The sequence below is a fragment of the Pleurodeles waltl genome, chromosome 4_1 (genome assembly GCF_031143425.1).
Source record: "Pleurodeles waltl isolate 20211129_DDA chromosome 4_1, aPleWal1.hap1.20221129, whole genome shotgun sequence".
NCBI classification, from domain to species: Eukaryota; Metazoa; Chordata; class Amphibia; order Caudata; family Salamandridae; genus Pleurodeles; species Pleurodeles waltl.
Genome location: NC_090442.1, coordinates 765,419,453 through 765,434,056, shown reverse-complemented (window position 1 = coordinate 765,434,056; position 14,604 = coordinate 765,419,453). Strand labels below are relative to the sequence as shown.

General features: G+C 44.2%; 1 protein-coding gene across 4 annotated transcripts in view; it reads left to right on the top strand.

Annotated features, from left to right (window-relative positions):
- Positions 1 to 14,604, top strand: part of LOC138288128 (cadherin-related family member 5-like) — a 291,068-nt gene that overhangs the window by 240,158 nt on the left and 36,306 nt on the right. For all 4 annotated transcript variants that reach the window (XM_069229388.1, XM_069229387.1, XM_069229391.1 and 1 more), the window contains exons 12-14: positions 8,699 to 8,830; positions 9,757 to 9,835; positions 11,826 to 12,019. In XM_069229388.1, the coding sequence (XP_069085489.1) occupies positions 8,699 to 8,830; positions 9,757 to 9,835; positions 11,826 to 12,019 (405 nt within the window). The remainder of the gene's footprint in view (positions 1 to 8,698; positions 8,831 to 9,756; positions 9,836 to 11,825; positions 12,020 to 14,604) is intronic.

Genomic DNA, 14,604 nt, shown 5'->3' with positions numbered 1-14,604 from the left:
TCCCCCTTCAGTATCTTGTCACAGCAAGCACCCCATCCAGATAGGCTGGTGTCCAATTCTGTTGTGTCCAGTATTGTGTAAAAACATAGTCTGTTCCTTCCAGGTCTACATATGCCAGCCACTGAGCTAGTTCTGTTCTGGCTTCCTGTGACCATGTTACTCAATAAGTATATAATAAGCCACAATGAAGATGGAGATTTTTCATTTTCTAGATTGCCCGAGACTGCAGTGGGCCTGAGAAAATCAGTCTTTTCTACCCTGACCCAGCTTACCCCCATGGTAAACCTTTAAGGGTTTTTCAGCTCTGCTGTAACTTTCTGAATCTCGTTCTTCATCGTTCAGATCTTTTTGATAAGCAGCGTTAGTACCACATTCACAGATTCCACTGTGAATCCCAAAAAATCTACCTTCTAAGTGGAACCCTTGATTATCTTGTCCCAATCTATGGCAAATCCTAGATCCTGTAGCAGAGAAATCACCCCTTAGATGTGTTCCTGTATTGCAGATAAATCTTGGGCCATAAAGATCCTATTGTCTAGGTACACAATGACCAAAATTCCCCTGGACCAAAAGGTATGTCACCACTGGCTTGAGTAGTTCTGTAAAGCACCAACCAGAAAGCAGACTGGAATGTTCCCCAATCTGTCTATCCCCCTGGGACACGAGGAACATTGGATGTGGTTCCCAAATGGATACTATTAAGCAAGTGTCCTTCAAATCTAGTCATGTTATCCAGTTTTTCAGTCCCAGAATATCTCAGAGGAGATGAATCCCTAAATTTTGAAATGCCAAGACACAAGCCATTGGTTCAGCTCTTTTAGATTCATGATGGGTCCCAAGTCCATCAAATCCTTCTTCGAGACCAAGAAGACATTGCTCAAAAAGCCAGTAACCAAGGTCTCTACAAGGGTGATAGTCTTCTCTTCTCCAAGTTCTGTATCTCTCTGGTCATCATCTCAAATGCCTCCTCAGAGAACCAGATCGAAACTGGGGTTCAGTCCTGAACTGGGTAACCTGTGAATTTGAGATGGAACTACTTTAGCAATTGCGAGCTTGCGAGATTGTATGTTTATTGTGAAAGTAGCATGTTATCCTTTCCTCCTAGAGTGGGTCTTGCTAGATCAGGACTCCACCAGAATAGATCTCCGGTGAAGGCTTCTAGCCTCCTCTTCAGACTCTGCCATGACTCCCTCCACCTCTGGAAGGAAAGAACCGCAAGAGGCGCCATAAATCCTGCCAATGCTGGGGATACAGGTTGTTCAGAGAACTGTTTGTCACCATCCCTCGGCCAGCTAAGAGACCTCTACTTCAACCAGTCGCTAAAAAACATCTGGCCATTTTTCAAAGTGAATCCAACCTTAAAGGCTTTTCACAAAATGCGTCAGCACTACTGCCTTTGTTGTAGCAGCATAAAAACATATCAAACCTATGGCATCTGACATAACTTTTCACAATAGGCCTTCAAGGTTGGATTGTTATTGCACTGTGTTAAAGCCTCTAGACAGATTCATGGAAGCTCACAAATTATCATAGGAGGCAAGGGTTTTGGTGTTGCATAAACCCTCTACTCTCATCAAACTCAATTTGGCAGATTTGGCAGACTACACAGATCTTCATGGTCTTGGTTTGCCAGAGGTATTGCCAACCCCTTCCGGTAGCCACAATGCAGCCGACACTAGAAGGCCCCTAAGCAGACAGTGCCTTCCAGAAAAAGCCCCTGTATGAAGGAAAAAGCCAACTTGGCAAAAAACCTCCAGAAGGTCACTGGAGAAAGCAACTGGAATATAATTGGTATCAGAAAAAGGAGCAGGACGGATACTAGCAGAATAGCAGGACAGGAGCCTGGACTCAGGAAAACAGTAGGAAACGTAGAAACCCTCAACATGACTGACGCAAAAGTAAGGCAGCGCTGATCTCCTTATATACAGGCAATCCCAGGAAATGACAGTAGGAAAAAGGAAAACATTATTGTTTGGGAAGAGACAGTTGGGAGACTAAGGATGGCTGCAAATAAACAAATAAAATTCCTTCACTAGAAATTCTGGGAACAGGAAACACCAGGAACATGTATGTACGCAAGGTACCTCCTAGCACCAAGAACCCCAGGATCAGAGTGGAGGCAAGAGGGACAACACCGGCGGGCCACCTGCTGCAAGGTAAGTAAATAAGATAAGCACAGTGGCTCGCTGGAGCCCCTCATACTATCACCGGGGGAGAAGCACTGGGCATTGTGAACACACAAGCCTGCATCTGAAGCTGGTGTCGGGCACAACTGCGGCACCACAGTATGTCCCCTCGAATCCCCAGCATTATCAGGAAAGGAGGAAAAAAAGCACTGAACTAGGAGTGAAGCATGAACCGACGACACATCCTCCTATGATCTTTCATTCGGAGGATAGCCTTTCCAATGAATCAGGAACTGGAGTGTATTTCTAAAGAAACAAGATTCACAGATTTCCTGGACGTCAAACTCGGGAAGATCATTAACTAAAACCAGAGGAGGCCTGGAAAAAACATGATGGAAGGGGTCCACCTTAAATGGTTTAAGTTGGGAAGAATGAAATACCTGACAGACCTTCCAGTGCAGCTGCAGTCAGATTCTAGAAGGGACTGCATTTATGACTTTGAGAATCTTAAAAGGGCCATAGCATTGAGGTTTGAACTTATTGTGAGACTGAATACTAGAAGAATATTGATGTTTCCTGAATCTATGGTGGTCGTATGAGTCATTTCTTTAAGAGTCCAATAATCGTCTGAAGGATTGCAAAATTTTGGGCAGAATTGGGAGGATAAGTATATTTTTCTGGTCTCCCAATTGATGTAAGGATTATTATGTGACAGCCAGGGCACCTCTAGAGCAGGGGTCTTCAAACTGAGGGGCGGGCCTCAAGTGATTCCAGGGAGCTGCCAGGCCCTGGCCAAAAGAGGCATTATGTAGATAACACTGCTTTTTTTAAGCAGAAATACATTTACTGCATTTTTAAAAATGTAACAGAACTTAACTGCAATGTTTAAATAAGTCTAGACATATTTAAACATAGCCAACTTAATAGAGTAATTGTGAAAAATTCTGTAGGGGGAGACAATTTTATTTTCCCCACTGGGGGGCGCGGCAGTAAAAGGTTTGAGAACCACTGCTCTAGAGTTGTAATATGATGGGGAGAAGCTATGAGGTTGAAGGATTTGGTTTCCTGGTGTTTACAAAGCAGTTTCAGTGGAACTGTCATCTCTTTGACTGGTCTAGAAACCAAGGGGCAGGTTTAAGAAATGTGGCACTACACCAGTGCAGTGCCACTTCTCTTGCACCCCCTTGCACCCGCCTACCTCCACCATGTGTGCACCATGTTTAAAATACGGCACACCATGGCGCAGGGTAGGGGGTAGTAGCATCAACATTCTTGACACTATTGATGTACTGTTCAGGTTTAGCACCAAAATGTTGGCACTAACCCTGAACAGTACATAGGGGCCCATTGTAATCAATGGTGAGGCCCCTTTTAACACCTACTCTAAGCAGGCATTAAAAATGCTGAAAAAATGGCACAAAGAAATCTTTTAGATTTCTTTGCTTCATTTTTTCGCACCCCCTAAAATGGGAACGCCCCTCTTGCATACACTAAGCCTAGCGCAGACATAATGTGGCGCAAGGGGCTACGAAGTGACACAATGCATGCATTGTGCCACTTTGTAAATCTGGTGTGGCGATTTTGGCCTTGTTGGGCCACATTAGCATAAAAAATGACACTAATGTGGCGCAAGGAGGCGCAAGGCTCTCTTAAATCTGGACCCAAAAGTGTACCATCCACGGTCTGAACTTGCTCTTGACCTTCCTTGGGAACACATAAAATGCCTTTCTCTCAGGCCCAGTCTTCGACCAAGTAGCGACCACTCGCCCCATTGTCTAAAAGGGCTAGACCGTTTCCATTCTCACCATTAGGAAATCTCAACATAATGGGTATAAGGAACATAGAGGTTGGCGAATCCCCAGGTACTTTGACAAAAGGGATTCAAGCAATTCCCTTCCTTTCCCTTTTCGCAAGAGACAGGAGCTGGTGTTTCCCAAAGGCCTTTGAGAACGAACAGGTCAACCTCGGACTAGGTGTTCAGCCGACCCACAGTTCCTCAGGGAAAGTGTTTACCTTATACATGGGAACTCCTGTACACTCAGACGTTGAGGAAGGCTGCATTTTTCTCTTTTCTGAATGGCATTCAAGTAGGTGAGGTAAAATCAGCAGGGCCTGATCCATTAAGGTCAAAATACTCTCAAGAGTGAACCAGTTCATCTTTGACTTACTTTTTGAGACTTCTGCAAAACAGAGGTACAAGGTTTTGTTCAACCCAGTTGGTCTTGGTGGCTAATTTGCAAAATTGGGTTATGTAGCTGAAAACACCTTGATTTCCTTGTTGGATTTCACGGAGAGCTTCTTCAGCAGAAAAAACAAAATCCGATCTCTCAAACATCCACCCAAACGCAGTTAAACATGTTGCATAGTCTCTGCAGCAGGAGTCGTCTGTGGCTACTAACTGGGTCACCCTTGCTAAAGCTGAAGCAGATAAGGCACTAATAAGGTAACCAATATTTGTCCTAACCTGAAAAAATTGCCCTTGGCGGACAGCGAAAAATACAGTCAAGGAGTCTAAGACTTCTTTTAGCTTGTAAGGATCTCCAGAAAAAGAGGAGTTGCTGAAGAAACCAATGGTACATCAGATGCCCTTGCAACTATGAACTGGCATAAGGCTAGGTTTTCATCATGTAATTGCAATTCTTGTGTTTGTTGCTGAACATTTCTGCAATAAGGCTTGGGCCTCGTCCACTGGGGCTCCTTGTACAATATCCAGGACTTGATCCATTCCCTCCAAAACACGACCAACTTGTGAGCATCACAATCCGTCAGTCTCAGGGGAACCACGTCCGGCTAACGACCCTTAAGTTTGATGAGAGCGGACTACCAAGGTCTTCACAGTCTTGGTCTGCCAGAGGTATGGGTGAATCTCTTCTGGTAGCCATGATGCCTCTGACGCTAGAAAAAAACAAAGCGGATAGTGCCTTCCAGAAAAATCCCCTGTTTAGAGACAGTGGCAATCGCTGGAGACACCAACTGGCATACAGGTGTTAGCGCAAACAGGAGAAGGACAGAACTAGCAGAGTATCAGGACAGGAACCTGGACTCAGAAAACAAGTAGGAAGTGAAGAATCTCATACTCGAACTGACAAAGTATTGTGACGGAAAGGCAAGGCAGTTCTGATCTCCTGTTATACAAAAAATCCCAGGAAATTACACCAGGATCAAGCATTGGCAAAGCCTAGACAAAATCTATTGGTTTTGTTAATGTTTTTTTTTTTACATCCTAAGCTCCACTACAGCATGAAGGCCAGTGTAGGGTTTATGGGAAGGGATGATAAACTAATTGTGTGGTGGGCCATGGTGTGCAACTAAGCTTCTGAGTTAATTATTCAAATGTTTACATACACTTCCAAACATTTGTAATGAGCTTAGAAATCGTTAACAAGCTGGAACCGGCAGCAAGGGAGCTGAGACAATTAATTTAACACTGGGACAGAAGGGGCGCAGATATGTCTGGTGCAGTCATCTGGTGCCTTCTCAGCAATGCCCTATAAGTAGGACAGCAAGAGAAACGGCGCCACCTCTCAGCGCCCTGTGCTCTGCAGAAGGACGCATGCACACAGTAATTCAAATAATAATTTAAGAACAGAAAGAAAGAGCAAAATAAAGCGCTATAATGTCTTTTGCCGAGTTCATGCTACATAAAAGGGAAAAAGTAAATAAATAGGAAATGTGGAGGAGCGGCAGGGGGCCTAAGGAGGGATTGTGGAAGCGAAGGGGATCCGGGGAGCTGCGATCTGTAGCATGAGCCAGGATCGAGCTCCGCGCTTCCATTAGCTCCAATTGTTTTTTTATTAGGGCATTCAATCTCAGCGCGGCGGTAGCTTGCCTACAAGCGTCTGACTTATCTATTCAAATGTTTACAAATGGCGCGAACATTTGGAATGAGTTTGGAAATCAATAACAAGCTGCGACCGGCATCATGGGAGCTGAGACAATTAATTGAACACAAGGGACAATTAATTGAACACAAGGACAGAAGGAGCGGGGAAATCTCTGGTGAAGTCATCGGTGCCTTCTCAGCAGAGCCCTGTAGGTAGGACAGTGAGAGAAGCGGCGCTGTCCCTCAGCTCCCCGTGCGCTGCGGCAGGGCACATGCACAGAGCAATTGTTGTAAAAGTGTAAGGAGAGAAAGTAAAGTAAAATTAAGAAAAGTGGCTATTCAAGTACGACGGGCTCGTAGAAATGAACGTATTTGTAAGGAAAACAGAGGATAAGTCACCAATGGTAAATGAGGACGTTGCAGGCGCATTGACGGCTGGGCAAAAAGTAAAAAAAGATGCACCTCAGAAGCCCGCTGCATGTGGAAGGACACTTGGGCCAGTCACTGATCGCCAACCGAAAGGAGTACTTCGTTGATGCTCCAGAAAACAGCTGAAGCCAGAAGGAGAAAAGAGGAAGTACAACCTGTGAAGTGAGGATTCCTGTTGACCAATAAGAAGCAAGGAAAGGAGAGTGATCAAGTGACCAAAGAAGCCAACCAATGGCAAGTAACGGGAAGCCTGTGGGCTGGCTGCAAGTCCCTTTTCAAAGACAAAAGATTTTGCCACAGCACAAGAGCTGTGCAGGTGAAGCCTAAAAAGGAAACCATGATTGATTGGGAAGAGACCATTGGGAGATGAAAGATGGCTGCTATATTGGAATTGGCAAATATACTTCCTTCCCTAGGAATTCTGGAAGGAAGAAACACCAGGAACATGGAAGTACGCAAGGTACCTCCAAGCAGCAAGCCCCCCAAGATCAGAGTGGAGGCACCTGGGAAAACACCAGTGGGACGGTTGCAATGAGGTAAGTAAACAAGGCAAGCATGGCGCAACAGCCCTTCATACTATCACCGCGGGAGAAGTACCGCGCAACGCGCCCACCTGAGCCTGCATCTGAAGCCGGTGTCAGGCGCGACCGTAGCACAACATTTTAGGGCTATGTGCCTGTTGATTTCCCCGTGGGAAATCCTACACTCCACATATCAAACTTAATTTGTTATGGTAATGAGCCAGTGGGAAAGGCTCTAGACCTCCTTGGTTGATTGGGAAAGATTATGTCAGATTCCATAGGTCTGATGTGTTTGTTATGAAACGTTATGACAACACCTGAAGGCCTGACTTATTTACTGTAAAATCCTATGTGAAAGCCAAGAGGCCTTTAACAATAATATTACTACACTGTGTTAGTGTATGTAAGTAGGGGTTTTGTTACATGAAATCTCACAGATTAGTTTAGTAGAAAAGTATTTTGATGTTGGTTACCTATCCGACAGCCGTGGGTGCTGAAGATCTGCACTGTGCCCTCTTAGGAAGGAATGCATAGTGTTTTGCTAGCTTTTATTTACTGACTCTGCCCATTGTTTGCCTTCTGGGAAAGGTTAAGTGCAGTATAGAAGTCCTGAAAAGGTTATGCTCACAAGTCAATGATTGAGGCAGTAAGCCCAACTGGTTCACTGGGACAAGATAGCACAAACACCTTTGGTCTAATCTGTTCATTATTAAACGATACGACGAAGGCAGTAGGCATGATACATTTATCATGAAAGGCATATTTTAAAGCCAAAGCGTCTTTCAGAGTGGATTGCTATTACACTGTTAAAGCCTGTAAAAAGCTTCCAGACTTCCAAAGTAGAGAAGAGTTTTGCTATTGATTAGCCCCACTGTACATGGGATAATGGGTCAGTCCGCCTCAGCAATTGGCTCTGTTGCTTTGTGAGTGACAGCATTTTGTCTGATCACACGGGAACATTTGCTTAAAAATGAGTGCCCTTCATTGCCAGGGTTGGACCAGTCCTCTAGTTTTCTATTTTTTTTATTTTATAGGTCCCTTCCCATTCCTTTCCTTTCCTTCTTTTTTTATTTTTTAGAGTGCCTGGCAAGTCCCCTGAGACTGACTGGCTTGCCACTCACTACATCAGTAGTGTGCCTAAGTCCAAGCAGTCACTATTTCTGAACCAAGTTCACACCTTGGAGTGGAATTGTCCATAGCGTTTCAATGAGCATCGTTGGTGCAATGATACAAATTGAACAATATAATTCAAGATGGGTGACCAATGAAATGTTTACTGAGCGGCCATCGTGAAATGGTATTTCCATCCCAACCATGGCTGACCCATGTGTTTTCAATGTGGCAGCCATGCTGCAATTTTAAAACAATGATACACTATGCACAGTGCCATTTCTAGATGAACATCCACTGTATATTTATTGTTGTACTTATTTGTTATTGGAAATATATACCCACCATGCGTGGGCAGTAGCATTTTTCTGTTTATTCTATGTTTATTCTTTTGATTTATTGTTCGTCCATTTGCCTGTTGAGTATGTACTACTTCTTGGAACCATAGAATGAGAAAGTGGATAGATGAATGGATGCATGAGTGACAGAGTGAATGTATGATTCGCTACTGAGTGCCACAACTGACTAAGTACTGTCTATAATAAGTGCACCATTAATTGAGTTACTTGAATATGCTTCTCAAGTTCATGTCTTTCTCAGTTCAGGATTGTTATCTCTAGAATTCTTAGTAATGTGTCTGTCTAGTGCAACACTGGGCTAAACTGTATTTTTTTTTCTGTTTATTGTAGGGGTCCAATCCAAAGATCCAGTTTAGCCTAAAGCAGCAATCGAACCACACAGAACTCTTCCAGATTATGCAGAATGGCCTTCTGCTAGCAAGAGTCAACCGGCTGTGCGCTCTGGAGCAGTACTTCCTACTGGTAAGAGGATGTTATCAGCACACTCTGGAATTAAGGTTCTTACATCGAGAGTCCGTAAACCTACAGCGTGAAGTAAAGAGGGGTTCCTGCGAGCTTTGATAAATGGATCTGCACTTCCTGCGGGTAATGGACTGTAAGACATGCATGCTAATAGACCCGATTCAGGCGTCAGACTCCCGATTCTTTAAGCCAAAAATTGATTTTTTGGCTGTCTCCCGCCTGAAATCGCATCTCCTTCAATAGAAGTCAATGGGAGAAATACATACTCCTGATTATTTTCTTTTAAATTTCCCACTTTCCACTTCTAAAATGTTGGCATGTATGACTAAGGTGCAAAACAATGCAATGTTTTTACTTACTGTAAAGACATGGCCTGGAGGGGAATGCACTTCAGTTACAGTGAGGCATTGACCTGCGCACCTGGGGAAGAATAAGCGATGGACACCAGCTTGCAATGTCATTGGCCCGGCAGTGGTTGAGCGGGATGAGTGGCTCTAAGTCCAAGGTCAGGAACGGGTACTAAACGGAGGTGCTTGTTAAAAGGAACGGGTGCTAGCTAGCAGCGTGTAGTAGTTTTCTCAAATGGAAAGCAGCCCCCACCTCCATGGTTCCAGAATCTCCCAGTCCTTAGCAGTTCAGGAGGTTCACGTGCCTACACAGCAGTGTCATGGTCTGGGTCGGTAAGAAACTTCCACAATGAGGAGTTGAGCAATAGATATTTATGGTGTAACCCGGTGCACTGCCACACAGGCCTGAACACACAGAAATAAGTATGCTTCTGTTAGGACATGCAACATATTACAGGGTTTGCACATGGACCACCAGCTCACGTGCTGCTGAAGAAGAAGTCACCATTGCTGTCCTACTAACCTTTCTCCACTGCTTCCTTCCCACCTGCACTCTGGGCTCCACATTGGGGACCACAGGTCATCGCAAGAGATGAAGAGTCGGGGGAGACGACTAACTGCACCATCAGTGTGGAGGTGCTGCGGCCCGGCCAGGCAGGTAAAGTACCTCCTCTTCTGACTAGTACTCCAAAGGTTAGGTTAAAACATCAGTCTATGTGGAGAAACAGTTTAGTGTCGAAGGGTCCACGTTTTTACATTTGATTCCCAATCCCACTGTGCCACATACCGAAACCTGTTGCTTATGAGAAACTGGCGCATCAGGGTCTCTCTCCCTCGACAAACATTATTAGTCAAGCCAACAGAGGGTTATAATAAAAATGCGTTTTATCCACTTGGAATGCAATTGCAAGTGAGCCAGGAACAACGGCTCGGAACTTGCCACAAGCAGATACCGATACCACAGCATGCACGTCGTTTAGGGGTTGCCAGCCTTGCCCCTTGCGACCCCTGGCCTCAGAAGTGGCTAAATGAGTGCCAGGAGCGCAGGGGCAGCTCCCCCTTGCAGACGTCTGTTGGAGCTCCATTGACCGTGTTTTCTCTCAGTGCTTTATTACACTAATACTGAATAATATATCATTCACTATTAGTGCAATAAAGAACAGAGTACAATTAGCTGGAATACGACCCTCACTGGCATCTAAGGAAAGTAAACATACATTAAATGTATGTATGGTGTGTGCGCGAGAGTCTGTTTATGTGAGAGAGTGTGTATATGTGCATGCGTGTAAGCATGTGTGTGAGTAAAAGTAAAGGTCAAATGGTGTGTGAAGTCACTTCCGCTACCCCAGGCTTTTTGCCGAATTGACGACCATGTACCACAGGGGTGAAATTCCTCCGGGATTACAAATTGTGGATATCAGGTTGGGGAATCACAGCAGGAATTGGTGTTTGAAAATTGATTTCTGCCTTTTTTTCTCGCCACTACTTTAACAGTGTTACCTGCCGAAACGTGCACAAGGATTATCAAACAAGAGTTTGGTTTACAAACACAATTTGTAAATCTCGCACAGACACACACACCCGTTTCCTTCTGCTTCGGAATTGCAAGGGCACTTGTTTGAGTATTTTCTTGAAATCCTTGTATCATGGTTAACGTATGCGATTCCGCTGCAGTGGAGGGGTTGTGTTAACATATCAAGGGGGGACGCAATAAGATCGTCAAGAAACGAGAGGCAAAAGTGCCCTTTGAATTCAATAGGATGTTCCTTCTTTGGTAATACAACGACTAATACAGGGAAAGCAAGGATTTGAAAAGCCAGTAGGTCTTGTCTTTGGGACCTATTTGCTTTACAAATGGTTTTGGCTATAGTGTGCAGCATCCCCCATGATATCCAGCCTGGCCGCTAATCAAGAAGAAAAACAACCTACGTAGCTGTGCACGCGCACGCCATTACGCAGACACACGCACCAAGTATGCATACTCCTATAAAATGACGCAACCACGTTATTTCTGTGAGTTTGCCAGTTTTGGTTGTCTTGCACTTGTCTAGTAAGTGAGGCTTTGACATGCTTTACGATGAAAATCGTGGAACTGTAATGGAATATGCCATTTGTGACACGAAATAGCTATGGCATGAGTGAGAGTTTTTCAATCCTTATTTAATATAAACCTATTTAAAAACACTTTTTGAGAGTTAGTAGTTGGGAAGATTTCAGAACTTGCATTTACTTCTTCTACGGTACCTGATCTGACAGTGGTTTAAAAAATCCTAGAAGGGGGTAACCCGGATTGTTGCACTGAGGTTGTCATCATAGTAACACCCCAAGTAGACTCCCAAGGAACATCATCACTGACTTTCTAGTAAATATTCCTTACAGTAATGTCGCTGTAATTTCCCAAAGTATCCTTGAAATTCAAACAACTAATCTGTTGACTTAAACATTTCACTGAACAGTTTCCTCAGTGTAGAATATGAACAGACCTATGAACGTGACCATATGTTGAGTGCTCTGATCTTTAACTGGATTACAACAGCATGCTGGCAGTACATTTCTATCTGAACAACCTGAAAAGACTACACTTTACAGCGAGTGGTTGGCTGTTGGTTCTCTCGTGATCCTCCTTTTTCTTTCCTTTCACCCTACAGCACCTCCTGATCCCGCAGAGCCTCTGCGTGGCCCCAGTCTGCCGGATCTCGCCGTCCTGTCTAGTGGCCTAGGAGCCCTGGCGCTGCTGACGATCTGTGTGCTCTTCCTGATTGTACGTGCTGTAAAGGCTCGCCATCGTCACCAGCAGAGCATGGGTCAAGCATCACTAGCCATTGAGAAGCACCCAAGCGTGGTAAGAGTGTCCATTCATTTAATCTAGAGCATCTTTTCAGCATATTATGCCCAGGGGACAGTGAGTCAACCTCAGATCATTCCTTCTAATGTCTAGTGGCTGCCAGAGTGCAACGCATAGCCAGCAAAAAGGTCTCAGGCCTTCCTGGAGCCCTTGATTAAACCATAGAAAGAAAGACTTTGGCAGATGGGATTCTTAATCACAAATGGTGACACCTTGTTTGCCGTAATAAAAGTGCCCTTAGGATGTACATGCACTTAGAATACAGGGAATGGGACATCCTTCACAGGTGTGTCCGAGTAGCCCATCCTCCAGTCTCATGCCTTAACTCCCGTAAATGCACTAAACCGTCTTGAATTTTGAGCCGATCTAAATACCGCACAATTTAATTACTCTAAATAATTATTTGCCCAACTCTCGGTGACAGTGAAATATTTTTACTTGTGCTCTCAAAAATTGCATCCAAGATATTACCACCCACCCGAATATGGTACTATTCATGATGCATGACATTACAGTACATTATTGTACCTAATGCAGTAGAAAACCAGAGAAAGATTACTAGACTGTTACCACTTATTGACATTTATTTATTCATTTTTTTTAGCTAGGAGTTTTGTAGGGTTAATACATGTCCCCACTCTCATGGCCCCTTTAGGAAACGCATTGAGAAGGAAAATACCATGTTATTGTAAGTACTCGGCCAGCATATGCACCCTTGTGTCGGGGAATGTCTTGAAAAGGAGGACATAATGGAGAGCTCAAGGAGAGGGCACTGTTCTGGCTTTTTTAGATTATGATCTGTACCTGCTGCTTTGCTCCACTAAAGAGGTTGTTCTATCAAAATTTAATACCCTTAAAGCATTTGGTGATGCGTTTTTTGGTTACCTGATCCACTCTTGAGTTGAAGGTGAATCTGGGTGTCCTCTGCATGCATTTGTAATTGGCAGAGATGTGGCCTCATGATCTGAGCTGTGAAAACAACTAACATTTGGTCTGTGCCAAAATTTAGGCCCATGTTTGGGACAACCCTTAACCCTAATAGACGTGTCCGCAGAGCGGGGAGGCATGGGGGTGTAAGGAAACTGCAGCTAGTTGGAGTCTCTACCAGATAATGCATTACCAAAGGTAAATAACTTGTTCATCTGCTAGATTTCTAGCTGCAGATTCCTTACTTTAGAATAGATACCTAGGTCATACCCTCCTGGTGGTGGGCTGTGGACAGATCTTCTTACACTAGAAATTCCTGTAGGACCAAACGGGCAAAGTGCCCGTCCTACGGACCTGGCTGTTCATGCAGTAATGTCTTGCAAACGAGTGCAAGGATGCCCACGTCGCTGCCTTACAGATATCCAGGACCAGAACACCTCATGCTAGCGCAGTGGTAGCATCCTTCCCCCTGGTGGAAAAAGCTCTGAGGAGGCTGATTCTTGGCCAGTGCATAGCAGATCTTAATGCAGAGAATGACCCTGCGCAAAATGGTTCATTTCTGCACTGCCTGACCCTTCTTTGCTTCCACATACTCCACAAAGATCGCAAGGAGAGGGCACTGTTCTGGCTTTTTTTGATTATGATCTGTACCTGCTGCTTTGCTCCACTAAAGAGGTTTTTCTATCAAAATGTAATACCATTAAAGCATTTGGTGATACGTTTTTTGGTTCCCTGATCCACTCTTGAGTTGAAGGTGAATCCGGGTGTCCTCTGCATGCATTTGTAATTGGCAGAGATGTGGCCTCATGATCTGAGTTAGTGAGTGTATGTTCACATTCAAAAGGATCAGAGACAGAGAGGAGCCCTATGTCACACTGGATGAAACTAAGTTGTTGCTGAACTGGTCCTGCTTTTGCAGATTTGTTTAGATATGTACAAGGCAAAGCAATAAATCCATTTCAAGGCCATTCCAAACACTTGTGCCTTTTCAAGTAATAATTTAAGCAGTGACTGGTGTTTATTGCATCATAAGCAAAACATAAATGAAGTCCAACTTCGTCCAGTTCATTTAATATCTCATCACAAATAGCTGTTAAACTTGGTTTATGAACTAGTGTGTCTGTCATAGAGTAAGATGTTGTAAGTGAATGCCCTGGATTAGCTGCATGACGTCTCTTTTGGCTGGGTTTGAGACTGAGTGCTAGTTGGAGCAGTCTATGGACTTTGCTTAGGGAAACCTAAAATGATAAGTGATCACAGCTTGTTGTAACTGGTCAGGCACTGAGCCTTGGAGGCAACATATTGATCAGGACTCTGACATTGAGCAACAGAGTGGAGATTAATTCCATGAGCTATAACACTGGGCAGGGATGTACTAATATATTTGAATACTTTTTTTGCATGTTTCAGTGTCTTGGTCGGGTTTCCTTGGCTCAAAGGCAGTGAAAACATTACTATGGGTAGGTGAATTATAAGGGTTGAAGGGCAGAGAATTAAAACACTATACACATGGTCTTCCTGCATGCCCCATATGGTAATTGTGATCTCCCCCACACTTGATACAATGCAACAAGTCCGTAGATATGATACTCACCATAATACGGTAAGAGTCTCCCATAAAAGTCCACACAACACTATACAGACTGTCCCAAGAC